The sequence below is a fragment of the Pyxicephalus adspersus genome, chromosome 2, assembly GCF_032062135.1.
Source record: "Pyxicephalus adspersus chromosome 2, UCB_Pads_2.0, whole genome shotgun sequence".
NCBI classification, from domain to species: Eukaryota; Metazoa; Chordata; class Amphibia; order Anura; family Pyxicephalidae; genus Pyxicephalus; species Pyxicephalus adspersus.
In genome coordinates this window covers 91236438-91256266 of record NC_092859.1, presented here as the reverse complement: position 1 = coordinate 91256266, position 19829 = coordinate 91236438, and the positions used below count along the sequence as shown (strand labels likewise).

General features: G+C 36.8%; 1 protein-coding gene across 1 annotated transcript; it reads right to left on the bottom strand.

Moving 5' to 3' along the window:
* Window positions 1–639: 639 nt before the first annotated feature.
* Window positions 640–19629, bottom strand: TWF1 (twinfilin actin binding protein 1). The gene is made up of 9 exons (XM_072401458.1): window positions 19510–19629; window positions 12631–12708; window positions 11413–11591; window positions 10197–10292; window positions 9154–9258; window positions 6391–6516; window positions 5028–5178; window positions 4428–4549; window positions 640–3658 (listed from the first exon to the last, which is right to left on the bottom strand). Exons 1-9 carry the CDS (start codon window positions 19532–19534, stop codon window positions 3491–3493), a joined length of 1050 nt encoding a protein of 349 aa, XP_072257559.1. The 5' UTR covers window positions 19535–19629; the 3' UTR covers window positions 640–3490.
* Between the last annotated feature and the right edge of the window lie 200 nt (window positions 19630–19829).

Here is a 19829-nt window from a genome sequence, read left to right as displayed (position 1 = left end):
CATGGACCCGTTCTGGCAGATTAAAAATTATTCGGGCTCAGCCCACGTCTTTATTACCTGTTTACAGGGTAAAGTATTTCACATTTTTGAGTTAGTTGTGATGTTTCTTGCATTTACGTTGATCACTAGTAGTTGGTATCCTCGTATAAAGTGTGTAATAAACTTCTGTATGGAAGTGTTTATATTCTTTATATTCTATGGTGTTTATATTCTTAATGGCATTTTGAGGAGTTTGTACTTATACGGAATACAAGTATATATACGGCATATAAGCGTTCTCTTTAAAAACTTTTAGTTAAATGTGGTTTTATACCATCCAAATATTTATAACAATAGACTTATATTTACTTAAATTCATCAGGCATGTTTTATCGTATTCAGGGGACCCAAATATGTTGTATCAAAACTTCAATGAGTAAATTACCATTTAGGTACAGATCCACCCTAACTTGCCCATAAACAAGCTAATCCACTATTTGTCCCCTATGTATCATGTCTTTGTATTCTTTAATACAGACATATGTGGAAATTTGATATCAATATGAAATGACTTGTATTTTTCTTTATCAAGCATGTGTTCACTAAAACAGGAATTGTTTTTCTACAGAATGTGGAAAGCAAGAGGCAAAAACACAGTGCTGCTTTCAAATAGGGTTTATTCACAAATATTCTTCATCATGTGTAGGATACTTTTGAAATTCATCCCATTATTTCAAGATCATATGTACATATCAAACAAATTTGAACCATCATATTTAAAAATTTTGTTGTATTGATTGTAAAACCATGCCATTCTTACAAAATCATTTTATTGTACAGCAAAACACACACACAGTCTATATTTAAAGCATTGGAAAGAAAGGTGTTGCCTCTTGTAGACAGATAAACCTGCGATATAAAAACTTGATGTAGTCAGTCCCGCTTGATTTTTCAAGTATATTGCATATGTCCTATAGAAAATAAGTATTTTCTACAGAGGGTACAATTGAATTTCTAAATGCAGTCTGCAGCTAAAATAGGTTTGTGGTAAAAAAAAAATGTATCTTTGGTTATATAACAACAAGGCTTTGCTGATATTACTACAACACTAAAATGAATCTAAAATGTGTTTCTCAAAATATCTGCCAGCATACGGGTGTTTTACTGTATGACCATTCTAGTTTGGATAATAAAAAATGAATGCATTCTACAATTTATTACAGCACTCTACTAAATAATGCTGAATGATGCATAACAAAATGATTATGCTGTATATTGCAGCATACACCTGCTGTATTGTTCTGATATATCCTAATTTAGGCTTTTATTGAATTGTTCTGTACAGGTGCAGGAATGGCTTTGTGGAAGATTTTGTTAAAGCTTATAAAGTGACACAATGCATCTTTATGTTTTTTTGACAATAATTATTGTCCTAAAGTAGGATTCTCAGTTGCACCTGAATTTATAACTATGAAGTAACAAAGGCACACCTAGTGTTATGTCCTTATCCTAAAATAGCCTACATTGCCCTGCAATTATTATTATTGAAATGCCAGAGTTATTATTTGTGTGCCTACTCAGCAAATATTACACAGTGGTTTTGTTTCCAAGCATAAACTGTGCTAATAGAACACTCCTAATCTATAAACCTTTTCTTGTACTTGCTGTCACAGATTATAAGGAGGCCATCCCTGTAAGAATTACTTGTATAGCAGAAATAGCTGCTAAAATAAAGTCTTTACACCTCCCCTATTGGGCAGAATATTTGTTAAAAAAAAATCTTTCCTGCTTGCCAGCCACTGCATGTATGCCACACTTCCAGTTGTGTAGAATACATGATGGATATTCAACCCATCCAAATCAAAAGAAAACTTAAAGCTGGCTACAAGCAGCAAACAAATGGCATGTTTAACAAACTAGCTAGCCATAAGGCAAGTGTAGGGACCCTCCTTTTATGTTTCTCTACAAATTTCCCTGTGCCGGCAGTTGTCCTATGTGCTGAAGAAATGCCCCATGTCTGCTACTTACCTTTTTGCAGACAAGTAGCAGACATAAAAATGCCTAAAATATGCAGTCTTATTTAAAAGAGGCTTGTCTAAGATTAAAACAATATACCTTGGTAATATTTACTACTAAAAATGATGAGCACCAAAAATGTCTCATTAGGTTCAAGTTTCATATATGAATAAAACTTATTACTTACATAATTTCCCTTTGTGGAATGAATATAAAATGTGGTTTCCATGAGTTGTCTGTCATTATTACTATAATTACATTTTTTTTTTGTTATACTCTTATAAATTTATAATCTTGAACATTTGCATCACAGCAGACAAGGTAGTGCTTTTCAGATTTTTTTTATTTTTGAGGAAGCTGTTAGTGTTACATAGTTCACTGCCATGGACATAAAATGGGAGCTGCTACTTTGTTTAATGCATAAAATTAAACCGTATCCTTTCAGATTATAAAATAGTGGAATTGTAGTCATAATTATAATAATTTCCCTTTAAAATAAATATACCAGGGTTACAGAGATACAGTGCAAACAGTTTGGCTTTGTGTATACATCAGCCACAGGCAACCAGGTATTATGTGCTTGAAGATGTAGCAGGAGTGGTTGGGATTTGGTGCATGGCAGTGTTGCTAGTGAATATTAACAATGCATTGTAGAATATATAAGGTAGAAATAGTACAAGATAATCTGCTGAATGACTGAGGTAAATATTCACTGAGTGCTGGTTACTGAACGGCTGCACCAGGCAGCCATAGATCAGAATAAGTTTTGTAAGATACTAAAGTCAAGTAAATTATACAATATACACATATTGAACAATAGTGTTTTCTCTACTTGTTTTAAACAGATAGTGCAGGATCAAAAAAAAAAAAAATCAATTGCATATTACCAACCCATTTTGAACGAAAATATATATGTAGATACATCAACCAAATTGTAACTTATTGCCATATTTAAAAAAGGAAAATGTTAAATGGGTTAATTAGCTAAAAAAAAAAGAAGTTTAAAAAAAAAATCCAACATTTCGTATTATCAAGCAATGCACTTAAACAAACCAACACATAAATGCCATGCTATATTGTCAGTCACTCTTTGAAAGACTGTTCACTGTGTGTAGATCAGTAATCTGTTGTAACATCTCTGTGCAAAACACACTAGAATAACACATATTCTTCCAGCCCAACACTAAACAAAAGAAGTGGAGTTTACTACATGGAATGACATATCTAAAGAGGCAATGGGCCTTGTGACTGAAAGCATCTAAAGGGAGAACTGTGCTATTCACTCACCAAAATTCAAATTCTCTATTTTTGTATTTAGCACAACATAGAAGAATGTAAGCAAGGAAAAGATTGGTTGCTAAAAGGTAACAAGCCATTCCCACCAGACCCTTTTAATCATGAGGCGCTTTGTTGTGTATTGTGCCTGCAAAAATAAAGGCATGGAATGATTACAGTCCTGTATCTCCACACATGATGTCTTGCTTTGTATGCTGGTCTAATCACTGGTTTCAGCTTCCGCGGGACCCCTGATCAGCCTCCTTATACCCCTTTTTCCTGCTGGGCCCTTGGGCTTTGCAAAATTTTGTTTGTGTGCATGTTGCTTTGGGTGCACTTCATCATAAAGGAAGTCTGAAGTCAGTTCATCCCCATTGTCTATTTCAATCTGTGCAAATACAAAGAGTGAGGAGTTCTGGTTATACAATAACTTACATGCAGTATAGTACTATCAGTAACAATATAGAAAAATTTAAATACCGTATTTTTCGGACCATAAGACGCACTTTTTTTCCCCCTAAAGTGGGGGGAAAATCAGGGTGCGTCTTATGGTCCGAATGCATATTTTTTTACTTACCTGTATCCCCGCTTTTTTTTTTCTTGTTTTCCCGTGCGGAAAACCTGGTGCGTCTTATAGTCCGGAGCGTCTAATGGTCCGAAAAATACGGTAATACTACTGAAACATACATCTTCCTCAGTGTTAGTAGGTGACATGTGTACCCTACAAAGATTCCACAAGTAAATATTTACACCCATTCTCAACCAGGGTTCCTCAAACTGGCCGGGTTGACCTTCCAATTGTTGATGCCTGCATAGCTTTTGGGCGAACACCACTTGATAGAGTCAATGTATGACTCTAATGTGGTTTATATGTTTATATAGGTTGTATTCTAGCCATCACTGTAAAAGAGGCATTCTTTCCACTGGCCACCAATGTAGGAGGCTTTTTTCCCCACTGACCCCTAATAAACTGGTTTTAGCAGGGTTCCATGAGACTTAAAGTTTATTTTACAGGTTTCCCAGGGATAAAAGGTTGAGAAAGGAAAAGAAAAATGCACATTACCTTATATTGGTGTGATTAAGGTATAATAACACAGATATACAAATGCTTTGCCAACAGTGCCAACAAATATTTGAACAGAGAACAGTAACATTACCCTTTTGGCAATTTCCATCATCAGCCGGTTTTCAATAACATCCAACAAAGGACTCTTACAGCTGGAATACAGCATTCGCTCTCGTATACTGCATGCATAACCAGGCATCGAATAAATAAACACTGAAAAAAATAGACAAGGTTTCTAATAAAAACACAAAAATAACCACTATTCAATTTAAGGGGTATTCTCCTAGTTCTGAAAAAAGGAAGGGTTCAAACTTTTGTTGCATTCATTTTGCCATCCCTGTCCCGGTAAAGAGATTTATCTTCTCTACCAGTCTTGACAATAGTTGAGGAGATAGAATATCCAAATTTTACAGTTATCACTAAGGCAGAAATGGTATATAGTGGGGAATTTCTATGGATACGTGTTTTGGTGATAATTGCTAATCATCAGATTACTCTTCCTCCTGTGTCTCTTGGACAGAAAGTTAAGGGAAAAACTCCAATGGGACAGCAAAATATATCACACGGGTCCCAATTATTTTTTGCGTTATCCAAAACTACACTTCAACAGAAAAGTCTTAACAAAAAGGCACAATTCACAGTTCAGTAATTTCTTACATTGTAATATTACATGAAGATGCTAACACGGTACCTATAGAATTTAAATAATCTCCTTCATGGGAATGCTTGTACAGGAAAAAGTGATAGCGAGCAGCATCCTTTGGAACTCTTGCGGGCAAGTCCTTCACTTCTGTGTATGCAGTGTTTGCCAAAACAATGACTTCATTTTTTATATCTATTTTCTGTAGACAACAAACACAATGATTAACAAAAAAATAGCTTGTGGCATATAAAGCAATTTTGTACATAGAATATATTTCACACAAGTTTAAATTGCTGCATATTTACACCTGCAAAGTAGTGTGTTTAATGCGGTGTCACAGCCTGCGTTCACACACCCTGTGCATCCGCATTGTGTGGCCATTAAATAGTATAAAGAAATCAGAATTTGCAAAAAACTTTATATTAATAATGTTACTCAGGGGCTCATACAAAATGTTATCTTAAATAATAAAAATACAGAAGAGTAACCAACAGATTTCACCATGGATGGCCTTTTGTTGTTTTGGAGTAACTGGCTGAGCTTTTTGTTCATAAGTTGCCCCTGTCAATGAAATATTTATTCTGCGTCTGCAGATATCCCTGTGATCACACTAATAAGGTAATTAGGAACAATACATCCAAAAGTGAAGACATCTATGTATATTAAATTTCTCAATCTCTCAATATACAAATATAATTCTGACATTTATCAGCATATAACCTTTTGCATTTATGTTAGAATTGCTTATTTGTCCTACTAGTCAATTCAGCATTAGGAGCTACTAGCCATGGTGGTTCAATTTCAGCAACTTCTATTTATGTGAATAGTAATTACCAACCATGCTAACCACTATATATACTGCCTATTCTATATACCTGGACTAAGCATCACTAAGCTGAAATTCAATACAGAAGTCAGTGTTCTTGTGTTTCTTTCTTATGTTTCAGCTCACACACCCAATACTAGTGTAAATGTAAACTTGCAATTGATAGCCGAGTATAGACTTTTCTCACAATGCCGTTTAATCTTTTTATGTCATGACCTCTCTGCATACAAACATGTTATATGACTTTATGAATAAGACATACTATTAAATTTTTACTTTTGTATGACAAAGTAAAAGAAAAATTAAAGATTATTAAAAATCCTGCATAGAATTTATAGTACAACATAGTTTTGTGTTCAGCCATTATTTGCCATATTAACTTTCAAACTTTTTAAAGATTCATTTTAGATAATAATTATACAGAAATAAAAAAAACATGGAAATTGCCAGATAGTAACTGGACAATCAGCAGTAATGTGTGTGCCAATAGCACAGCCTATCCTGTCAAAGATCACGGTGATATTATCTACCATTTATTGCATATAAAAAAAAAAATTATTGACATTTCAATAAAGTTTTACTTACCAACTGAACATAGTTTACTTTATGGTTTTTCAGTTGCTCCAAAGCGTGGAATGCTTCTCTCTCGATTGGGAAAGCAACCCCTTGCAGAGTCTGCTGTTTTGTGTCTACTCCAATGTCTGTTTGAATCTGAAATATTAAAAATCACTGATTATGTTTGGATTAAAGAACCACATTCTAGGTACAGCAATACTACATCGGTCACCCAGCCGAACATGGTTTACCCAATGCCAGATATATTTACTTCACTGGACCATACGATTTCTTTCATTAAATAGGGTGTTTTGAGATATTTGCTCCCTTCTAGGTTTTTACAATATTACAACAGGGCCATTAACATTTGGTGCTATTGGATAGAAACTGTGGTTTAGGTATTTGATGTGCAGCTGAAAAAGATATACACACTTTAGAAAGTTTTCTGGCAATCAAAATTGCTTTGATAAAAGTGTAAGGAAGGTTAATGGAATAATGTTTTAAAGTGGAACTAATCAAAAATTGAGACCAGGCAAGGACTTTTGTTGCTGAAGGGACAGGTGAAATAGAAAAAATAATAATAATATAGTTACCTGCCTGATCACAATTTTTTATTTACAATCACCTGCCCTCGCTCTATCATGAGTGTCACTATCTGCATTTGGTCCTCTTAGGGTGTCGGATCTTCAACCACCTTGATTGGCCAGATGCACAGAAGTTCATTTAGTCCTGGCAGGCCCAGGGGATACCAAAGTAGCTGGCATTCTACACTGAGCTGCGCATGAAGTCAGAAAAATATTGTGAGCAGTTTTTATGTTGTAGAGACAATGCCCTTCTGCATTAAAAACTCTGCCTGCTCGAACCATTGTGGAACTATAACACTGCACAAGAATGATTTTGCTACTGGGAATAACACATGAGATTTACATGATATCGAGTGTGCCGATTCCAAATCTGAACGCAGAATTTGCCTATCACGTACAGATTTTAGGTTAAAGGCGTGTCATAGCGGTTCAAAAGGTTGGTAATTGGGTAATGTTTTACCCAATGCCTGCTGCTGCCTCACGTCCCCCGGAGGCATGGATGTTCCAGCAGTGGCTGGGCATGTCTGGGCAAGTCAGTGAGCTGATGACAAAAATAGGTAAATAAGGCAAGATGCCCCAAGAACTTATCTCTAGTGCGAAACCATTCTATTGGATAGTACAGCTAGGCCATAGTGAGTCTGTTTTGAGCTAAAGATGAGTAGGCTCTGCTATGTTAATGAACCGGACAATTTTTGCTAAATTTGTGGAAAAATATACCCCGTGTGATCAACACAAGAACCTAACCAAGAGGGTGAGATTTGCTCACAAGTATTACATTGGATTTGAAATTGGAGATCAGGATAAATTCTGGGCACCTCATATCTGCTGTCAGGTGTGTTATGTTGGCCTAACACAATGGTCGAATGGGAAAAGGAATAAAATGTCTTTTGCTGTACCTATGGTTTGGCGTGAGCCAAAAGACCATCACTCAGACTGCTACTTCTGTATGAGTAAAATTGCTGGGGTTTCGAAGACCAAGTCAAAAATAATTTATCCTGATTATGAATCTGCTCTGAAGCCAGTGCCACATGATGCAGAGAATCCAGTGCCAGTCCCTCCTACATCCGTTGTTACTGTGACATGTTGGATGAGGAACAGGAGGATGATGGTAATGAATTGGATGGACCCCAATTTGAAGAGGGTAAGCCACATTTTATAAGCCAATCAGATTTAGATGATCTAATAAGGGACCTGTCTTTGTCAAAAAGGTCTTAAATGTTAGCCTAAAAAAGCTTAACTGTTAGCCAGATTAAAGGAGTAGAATTCGCTACAAAAAGGAAAGACAACTTCACAATATCCTGATCGTCACACAAAGTTTGCAGGTTATTACAAGCTGGAAAACGATATTTGCTTCTGTACCGACACAAGTGGTCTGATGATGGAGTTAGGTTGCGAATACATACCAGAGCAGTGGTTGTTGGTCCCCAAATCCGTAATTTGATGCGTGATGCCACATTCAGAGACAAGCTCGAACCACTTGAACTTGCTGCTTGGGATTCATTTGTGCTAGTTGCACAAAACTTTCTGAGCAACCAGCGAGCTGAAAACCATGCTGAATTTGTGAACAACATGCTAACAGCCTACCATCAACTTGGCTTCCAAATGTCACATTAAAATGTATTTTTTACAGTCCACATTTTGTGGACTTCTTCCCACAAAATTTGGGTGATGTGAGTGATAAACAATGGGAGAGGTTCCACCAGGACATTTCTGGTATGGAAGATATCAAGGCCGGTGCAACCCCAACATGATGGGCGACTACTGCTGGTTTCTGCAACAGGAGACAGCGGAGAGCCACAAACACAAAAGCAAGTGCCTGAAACACTTCTGAAGTGTACATGTGGGTTGAACAAGGTGAATTATGTGTGTTATGAGGCAAAAGTTAGTTATGTATAGAGATTACAAAGTAACAGCGTACCAAGAGAATGTAGCTAATTGTGTCTATACACGTAATTAACCTAAGATCCTTACATCCTAGGCAGAATCGGACTTCAGTTTTGGATTCAGCGCACTTGATTTAGTATAGGACACATGGATTAGACAAAGTAGCAGAAAAAAATGTTTTTTTTTTGTGATACAGTGTAATTTAACTTTCAAGCTCATCTGTGAAATAGTGAAAACAGATAAAAAGTAACAAATAGAAACATGGGCAATGCCATTTTCTATTCATTTAGAATATTGTAACGGGAATGCCTAATCTATGTCTTACCTCATTAATCTTTATTTGCCTTAGTTCTTCTTCTGATGCAGTAAGAGGGGCAGGAGCTGAACGGCAAACTAAGTACTTATTATACCCACTAAGTGAAACATCTTCCTGTTGAAAAACCAACAAAAATCATATTGAAATAAAATTAAAGCTGATAAGCAGAACAAAACTGGATTGATGGAATATGTAATACATATACAATAAAACATTTCAAAAGGTAGTTAATGATGTTTCCTTCAAAAAGGAATCCTAAACCACATTCTACCTAACAGAGGAAACAAAAGGTGAAACAGCTATACAATCTGTGTAGTGGAAAATATACTAAAGTGTTACCCTTGAGATTTGTTAACAGGACCACTTGGAGATCAGGGAAAGCAGGCGTGAGAGGGAAGCAAGCCAAGCAGACTCCTATTTGGGTAAAATCATTGCGGTTTATTTATTTACTAAAGCATTGCATTTTTTTTTGTATAATTAGTGGATGTGTGCATTACAGCAAGATCAGCAGTATTTCAGAAACACTGAATACCAAGTTCACATAAATTGTAGAAAACACCCATTTATAGCTTTCAGGTATGTAAGTAGATTACTTTGCTATGTGATTTCATTTGTTGTCACTGCAGTCGTGAATGTAGTAAGATAAGGTCCAAAGGTGAAATAGTTGTAACGCTAGTCACTCAGTAAATAAATAATCTAGGAAATACCAGTAATCCCTAAAAACTGGCTACAAGCAAATGGGTTTTATTTCCTTATTTTGAATTACCAAAGTTCTTGTTAAACCAGTAAAATGGGGGTGGGACCATTGCCATACTGAATTTCATTGTAATAGTTACGGTGTCCAAAACACACACAAAAGTGGTATCAGTTTGCACGCAGCTCTCAGTTTCTGCAAGTCCAAACACAATATAAAGAGCTTTTCTTTCTCAACACTGCATTGAAACTACAGAATAGAGTTCCTATCTGAGAATGAGAATTTACCTTTACTTCAAGTCTAATTACAACAGGCAACTCTTTGTGTTTTTATCAATAAGAATCATCATTTGACATACCTTAGTGGTTCCAAAAAGCTCCTCTTTTATGTGCCCTCCTCCAAATTCCTTTTTCACAGTGGCTCTGGTGGCAGCATACAACATTTTTTGTCGTACCTAACAGAGATATATAATAGTTGTTACAATAAAAGTAAAACTATGGATTTATGATTAAAGGCAAAAGATACAATAAGGCTAAAGTTTACATGGATTGTTTCCCCAGCCTTTAAACACTCATGTTTGAAATTCCCATTCATTCCAAAAGGTGAGTCCACACCAGGGCTTTTTTCTTTATAGGGCTTTTTTCCCCTATTCTTATGTTGGTTTAAAAGGACTTTATAAATGCTTAAAAACTCATACAAAAGCTGTATATGAATTTTTTATGCTTTTACAATTTAAATTAGTGTAGACTTGAGGAACTAAACTCAGGATCAGTGAGGAACTAAACTCAAAATCCCCCAAACACAAAAAATACACTTACCTTCAATCCTGCAGGGCAGTCTGATCCATCCGAAGGCCGCTTTCATCAGGTCCCACGTCGTCCTGGAATCCACCTTCAGGCCAGCACTCCGGGCACCAACATCCTAGCCTCTTGTTTCGGGTTCTTCTTCCTACATCATCCAACCCAGGAGCAAGATCAGGTGACTTAGGTTGGAAAAAAACTTGCATGCATGCGCAGTGAGATCGGCTCCTTCTGCACATGTCCGAGACATTCAGGCATGTGCAGAAAAACACCCAAGAGCTTCCCAGGAGGCGTTGCGCTACCATTCATTCTCAATCGCTTAGGCGATCGTCGAGAATTAGGAGGCGGTGCTGCACCGTTTTTCCTAAAAAAAAAACAAACAACAGAATTTTCACTTTACATTAATGGGTTGTCTACCCTTTTATGTAAAGTGAACATTCTGTGTTTAGGTACGTGTTAATCTTAAATATTTAAAGAATACATGACTGTAATAATTTTTTGTTTTATTTGCCTGGAGCCCAGCTTTAATTATTATTGATGAATACCATTAGGATGACATGAAGAAACAATGACATAATAATTATTTTAAAATACAGTTTTGCAATTTTACGCAATTAGAAGTTATTTAGAAAACTTGCACATTTATATATTAAATTCCTAGATGAAGTAAATTCAAGCAATACTGAATTGGACCTGGAAATATACTTTCAGTACAAATAAATTATCACAGACTGTACTCAACTGTGACAAGAATCTCCTTCGGCCTGAACTTACATGAGAGTAATCTGGTGACCAGGCAATGAAAATCCATTCGTAGCCCTGTGCATTCTGAGTATCCAAACGATACAAAATATAACATGGTTGCTTATCTTCCAAAATAGGTAAAACAAAGGAATCATAGTCTTTATCCCAAGAGTTTACTGGCTTTTCACGGACACTCACAGTCAATTGCTCTGTTAAAAAAAAAAAAAAAAAAGTTACCGGAGACTGACAATTTACTAAGATTCCCCAAAGCATAGATATGCCAAATTTATAATGAATGTACATAATCAGCAAAACTTTTACAACCACTGACAGTTAAAGTAAATTACTATGTCACAATGGCAGCTGCCAAAATATGGGGTATATTAGGCAACAAGTGAACAGTTTGTTTTTAAAAGTGATGAAGGAAACATTAATAAATGTATTATCTGTGTGACAAGGAGCAGATTGTGATGGCTAGAGGACTGGGTTACAGCTTCTTTAAAAGGCAGGTCTAGCAGTGTGTTTACAGTATACAGAGGTTATACAATACATACTAAATGTGGCCCAAGGAAGGACAACTAAACCGGTGAGGTGTCGTGCACGTACCTCATTTAGGCTTATGCATGTGGAGAGGGTGTCCACAAATCCTGTAGACCTACAACCACCAACTACTGAAAAATGTAATGCTGGTCATGTGATCAATTTGATAGAAAACATATTGCATAGTAGATGCCGCATATGGGGCTGCATAGCCTCAGAAATAGTCAGTGGCCCCAGTTCACCACCAACAGCACCTACAATGAGCATGTAAGATTAATCCCAACTATAAGAAAATGCAATAAAGAGGCCTGGTCTGATCAACCATGTTTTCTTTTACATCATGTGGATAGTCAGAACCATGTGCATCATTATTCAAAATATGACAGAAGGCATGGTGACCTACAAAAACTGTGCTGAAACATCTTACAGCAGAATAGCACAGGCCACGTTGTGGTGTGTGGATTTTAGGAGTCAAAGCTATTCTGGTGACACAAGGAGGGGCCTAGAAATAATTACACTGTGTATTTAAATTTTCACTGATCAATGTGTAAGCCTAACCCATCACATAATTTATGTTTTAGTTGCATAAGGAAAATACAATTTGGAAACTTTGCTTTGGAGAATCTAAACAAATTAGATGGAAAAAAAAACCTAAAGTATACCCAATTACAAAACAAACAGACAAAGCAGAGCAATTGTATTACAAACCATCTTCAATATCTAGCTTCAACAGTCTGTACTTTCCGTTTCTGGCTTTGGCAAAGGTTTCTCGAACATCATCACTTGCTGTTAATAAAAGAATAAATAAACATTGCTGTACAGGTATATAAAGGCAACAATACAAAAAATAAACACACTTCATTTTCAATAGACGTGTATACCAATACATTTAGGCTACTAATTCCCTACTTCAATGGTAATACACATATACAAGTTGTGTTTTCGGTATTAACCCTAAAACCCACTTTGCGTTACACAAAATAGAACGAAAGACATTTATAGTTACATTACAAAATATTATGGATTTTACTAGATTTAGGTGTAGAAACTGTGACCCATGTGATTCAGTGATTACAAATTTCCACAATCTCGATTCCTTGATGCATAGATCTGTATGGACATGCAACATTTTTGCGGTGATGGTATTAATGCCTTAAATACTACTATTAGATTGACACTGATTTTTTTTTCTAACATGAAATTAAAGATTAGGGTTAAGGTGACCAAAAAATACAAAAGGATTGTCAGATGTGCATGCAAGCCCCAGTATCTGTTTATATAGCTCCATGTACACATCTTTGGCTTGGCTATGAAAGAAATGGAAGGATAGTGCAAATTCACTAACTAAATCAGGCAAAACATCTAGTGGTTCCATGAGAATAAAAGTTGGATATACAAGTCACAATAGATTTCAAGGCAAACTGCTAAACACACACTTGAAATTCATATAGGCTTTTTGTTTTAACTGCCAAAGGCTGTACATTGAATTTTATCCAGCCATTCTTAACAATAAGAAATACATAGAGGTGTTCTAGCTGGGAAGGTAATTCTTCTACATCCTACTGACTTAATAGAGGAGGTAGTAATGCTGATTCCTTGTACAATGGGGATGCCGGAGGTGAAAAGGTAACATGGGAAGCTAAAATTGCCTAATTAGTAATTACAGGTATTGTAAATCACAAGTAAATAACACACAGTGAAATGGTAAAACAATATGCAGAACATTTTATTGGCACCAGAAATATGTGCTAAAACACCATATCCTACTTGACGATTTCCAAAATTCTACATTTTACTGTGAAATTACTTCTACAAAAAGCAATAAGGCAAAACATCCTCTGTTTTAGCCTGCACACGTGTTCATGTTTGCTTTAAAGTGAATAATCATAAAAATGGCAATAAAAAGTCTAGTGTACTAGTTTAACCTGAAGGTACAAAAGAAATATTTGGAACAAAGTCCTCTGTTCAATCTCTGCACTCTCAGATAAATGGATATAAACAAAGATAGCCTGCATGTGCTTATGTGATGTCAGGAAACCTATTTTGCACCTCTCAGATCTGCTGTAATGCTTGGGTGATTGCATGGGCAATGCAGATAAATGAGCCTAGAAAGGCAGCTCACTCACCTGTATAACTTTACACCAAACTGTATCATGATGCAACTTCTAAATGACAAAACACTCCTATGCACAGTGTTTACTTTTCTTTTAAGAACTACACCGGCAGTTATGTATTTGACAATCACACATTGGCATAACAGATGAAGCATCCAAGAAAGATGTAAATACATAATTTACATAGTCATTGCAAGGAGTAATATTGCACCAAGAAAGTATAATTTACCAACTGTTTGTTTGAACCAGTGAGACCTAATAAGCAATTGCTGATTAGTTAATATTGGTTACTGCACTTATTGGAACTCTAATGTAAATTAGCAGCATTTCATTTCTTATTATTTATAGCTTAGCAATGCTGAAGTTTCCCACTGACTGGAGACCTCGAGCTTCAGCAAAAAGCATGTCACACCTCTGACTATAAAGAAACCAAATTGTAATACTACTGTACATTTCGGAATTATATACTGTGCAGCGTTCAAACCAGGTGGTAAGAAATTGTAAGCGAGTGGCAGCCCCTGTATTGTGACCCAACTATTAGGTAATCACCCAAAAACAGCTGGGTGGTCAATGAAAAGTGACAGGTGGTGCACCCAGCTAAAAGGGCTGGGGATAACACTGCTGTGTATGCACTCCAACCTGTTGGCCATTAGGGAAAAATGTTTATATTTTTGGCAGAAGAAACATATAGTCTCTTCTGCCATTCAATGGTACATGTTAACATTTTTTTTTTGTAATTTTGGCCAGTCCTAATCTGCAGCATTTCCATCAGTGAAGGACCAAAGCCTCATTTCTACAAAACATATTTACATTTTCTGATCTTTTTCTCTGTAGCAACAGAATGATTAGTTTGTCATGGGCCTAACAGTTGGTGCTGTCAACTGCCAGACCTTGGTCTGTTATATAAAATGTATACAGAAGAGGCATAAAGAGTAATTTAACAGATCCCACAGGTGAGAAAACAGAATGCATTAGATCAGGCAGTAAGCAGATAACAGGTAACAAAAATAGAATGAGCTCAGACAGGTGGTTAAGACAAATTTAGGATTTTTGACTAAACCCATCTGTCACAGAGATCTTTTTAAAAAGTTGAGGAAACAATACTTTGTGGCTGAGGACATGCGAGTACCAAAGAGAAGTCCTTGGTAGTTGGTACTGTTGAGTACTGTTGAGTGTGAGGTACCACACAGAGTTGAGTATTCCCTGATGTGTGCACAGTGAGTCAAACTAAACGCATGCAGCTTTGTCAGTCAACACTGACCCTGAAACTATTGTCTTGCCAACAGCTCGTTCCCAGGCATTACCTTTTAAAGACTAATAAAGCAGTGCCGAAATTAAGATAAACGAACTTGGCACGGTTAAACATTCATTTATAACTCCGTACCTGGCTCTACAATAAAATACATCCTAAAGCACTGTTTTATGAAATTAGTTATAGATTAACCCCTCTTAATAACATTCAACAGCTTTGATCGCTTTAAAAAAATATAATGGCTGCTTTGGAAACTAGTAAACATAGGAGAGGCCTATATATCTTTTACCCATGAACTTTACTACATATGTTTGATTGTGTAAAATCTATAAAAGATTAGCACTTGAAATGCTTGACTATAGAAACTTGTTAGCCAGTGCAAACACAGTACAACTGAACAAAATGTTTGGAACCCTCAAAGGTTTATTCAAACCATAAAAAACATATAAAATGCATGCATATCCATGTAAGCTACACAGCATTGACCTGCATTGCGTATTCTCGTGCTTTTTTGTTTTTTTTTCCCTCAGTATTTCTCATTCTATCACTTCCAAACACATTGGCGTGCATTGTAACACTAAATAATGCAGTTCAATGCAAGTGTGAACAAGCTCCAACACGTGAAAAAAAACAGAATGTCACTGCTCTATTTTATCTCGTTTTCCCCTGCAAATTTCAGTTCACAAAATATTTTGTCCTCTTATACATGTAAGAGGGTATAAGTTATACAGTATTTTACCTTTAAAAGCTTTATTTTCCCATAAACCTATATTTTTTACGCCTCATATGGTTCCTTTTCCTACTTTCCTCAACAAACAACTAATAAAAATCACAAATTCTCACTAGCTTGACCTAGATCTGGATTGAAGCTGGTGTTATATTAGGTGTGATATTCAGGGAAGTAGTCTCTGTAAATCAAATGTTACTTTAATTGTATCACAAACAGGTAAAATAACGTGGTCAGCATTATAATAAAAATACAAATGATAAAACACCAGTGCATACAGATCAGGATAATGCGTATCATGCAAACTAACTGTTTGCATACACTGTTATATAAGCTATATATAGAGAACAATAAAGAACAAATGTAATGAAACATTTGCACTGTCAGATCATGGACACTACCATCTGTCATATAAAGCAGTATCCTAATGTTATATAATGAGAACATTTCCTCTCTATCCCTGAGCTAGCTAAGTTTATTATTGATCAGCGCAGTCCCAGGAAACACATTATTTATTTCCAATAAATGTACAACTCACTATGAATTATTATGAGATGGATCTCTCTGCATGATGGTCAAAGACTATACAACATTGGTCTCAATTGGTTAGAAACTACTGGAAACTCACAGTCCCCATTGAAGCGTCTCACAACCACCTGTAGCCAGAGAATAAATTGTACTTTTTTTCATGTCCAATATGCTAGTGCATGTCATCTGGTTGGGACCCAATGCCACAGAGGACAACCTTTCCAAAGTTGCTGCTTTGGTGGCTGGACATTTTAACAAGAGTATACATTTCAAATTTGATACCTTACAGTAAAACTGCTTTACAAATAATACAATCTTTGTTGTACAAAAAAACAAACAAAAAAACACAGGACTCCTAGAGCATGATGGGTTAGCTAAAGCAACACAAACAGTAACTTCTTATAGACACAGATTGAATAATTGTCATTCCCTCAATTTTTTTCACATTTCATAATAAACTAAAAGATAAAATTAACATACAATACAAAATATCCTCCATGAATACCAATACATATTACACATATTAAAGCCGCCCACATGATCACTAGATCAGCTACTGGATACCTCAGATACTAATCAATGTGAAATACTGCCCAGGGAGTTTGGTTAGCCAATTCTGACCTCCATTAGCAATGTTTGTGGTTGGAATGACAGATATAATATCATATTGAATGGTATCTTTCATACGCACTATTGTGTTGGATGATTCTTAATCTAAAGAAACGCATGGGCTCCACAAATCACATCACATTATTAAGGGCCTTTAGATATCCCTAATTTCATGATCATTAGGACATTGGGGTTTTAATATGCTCACCAGTTGGGACTATGGAATATATTAATATGAACCTTGGATATACATTGAAGATGTGGGATATCCATATGATTTAGCATTGTAAGAATGAATAGTGGTAAATGTTTATCTTCACGGCAGAGTGTTATACAGAACACCGCTCCCTTTTAAGGAGTAGATGAAGGCAGGCTTTGGTGCCTGATAACACTCAAATGTTTCTGTGACAGAAGGAGGACATGGCTATTGTACTTTGGAATGTTATACATGTAAGGCTGTGTATACTTCTAAGACTGGGATATTTTAAGACCACAAACACTGACATGTTCAGCTCCAGTAAGGAGGGAAGAGACATTCAGCAGTAGGTCTGAGAATGAGATTTTGAAACCTGCCCAGTATTCCATCAACCAACAAAGAAGTAATTGTGCTAATCCTACCAAAGCACTCGTGTGTGATATTTAAAATGTTGCAAAGGGCTTGTGTTACGGAGAGAACATTTCATTATTATCTGTACAGAGCTAATTTTATATATATATATATATATATATATATATATATATATATATATATATATATATATCTCACTGGGAACATCAAATGATCTGCTACAGACTATCTACTGCTCAGATTCATATTCTCACTGGCATTGGCAGCATTTGCAATGTAAGCACAACTATGGGCCATGTCTTATTGACCACTAAAAGACACTTGTTGTCTTCACTAGAAACCCTTATGCTTGCATGTTTTATCGGATTACCATCAGGGAATGTTCAGTGAAACCAACATTCACTTCTAAAAAGACCTCAGGGGATGCAAGAAAAGCATTACAGTGTTCTCCCCAGGACCATTTTGTTGGGTGTTCTACAACCTCTGATAAAAGCAGCACCTCCCTTGATTTGCTGTCAGCACTGGATATCCTGGTTTACAATAACACATGGATAATACTCCCTGGGGACCAGGTGTGTCTGTGTACACTTTCACTGGGTATAGTAAGTATTCTTCCCGTCACTCACACTTTCCTTAGAATTGGTTCCAGGGCGATTCCTCTTCTATAAAATGTCCTGGGCTCCCCTAGCAGCTATGTCTAAATCATATCCCAGAAAATAATTAATTGACCTTTAAACATCAGCTCCCTGCCCCCCTTTCACCATCATGAAGATGGAGGGTGCTGGGCTCTACATAGAGACAGCTTTCAATGGGACATCACAGCCTGTCATCTTTGCTTCTACATGAATATCTGAAAGGTCCATTTTAATTTCACCTGGAATTCAACTTTAGGCTGCACATCTATGCTTCACAGACATGACAAAAGGCAAAAGGTCTGACCCCCTCAAACCACACCATCTGCGTAGTTTGGGTGGCATAGGAAGAGTTAATCCTCCACAAAGCTATTTTTATCTGTGTACTATTGGGGAAATTTCTTTTTGTTTTATTGCCCCAGTGATGCAATAGAAAGCCAAAGCAAAACTAAATTAAAAAACAAGCGACAAATCAGTTATCAGACAGGTGATGTCCCTTCTGCAATAAAACTCACTTGTTCTTCCCCCCTCAACAGCGTCACCTGGTCTTCCAGATCTTTGGCCCTCTTGATTGGCCAGGCCTGAATTACATAACTCCTGTGCACATGCTCATTCCCTCCCAGCATGCGCAGCTCACTATTGATCAGGCAGGTACGTATGCTTTATTGTGGACGGGACATCGCCTGTCCCTTCTGCGATAATAAAAGTACGTTCACAATTTCTTGTTTCACTTTACAGAAAATCTCCCAGAATTTGGGGAATTCTTCTATAAGCCAAGTATCCGCATTGCAAATGACACCACATACCTGTTCTAGATACAATTCTAACATTTTAGAGATAACTTCCCTAATAATAAAAAACAAAAACTTTTTGAGAGTCCAGAAACCCCCCTCCCATCAAAGCCTACAGATATACTTTACCATGCAGCCAAGGGAAGCACGTGATTCTAACAACCAATCACACTATTCTAGTCTGTTCTTCTACAAGAGCGCCCCTATGACATAATGGTAGCAGTGCAGGTCGACCTGCGCGCACCTTTATACGTTCAGAAATAGTTCAGCCCTGCCCGTTGAAGTATAGAGCCGCTACAGCTCGGGCAGCGCTTATTATAAAGCGGGTCACTGCGCCCTATCCTCCCCCACAATCAGCACACTCACCCTGAATGCCGGTCTGGTGAGACATGATGAAGACCCTGCAGCTGGAGAAGCCAAACCAGGAAGTGACAGGGCTGAGCCGGCACCCGCGGGATACACGTCATCGTCCCGTGCACAGGTTGCCAGGCAACCCAGCCCAGCTCCCCTAAGACACGCCCCTTTGTATGTGCAGGGCTGTGAGAGGATTACATAGCCGGCCATTCCTGGGATACAAAGAGCCAATTACACAATATAACGTCCCCACTGCCATTACTGCACAGACCGCTAGCATTGCATAGACTGCTAGCACTGACGTCCTCATTACACGGAGTTTTACTCTTCAT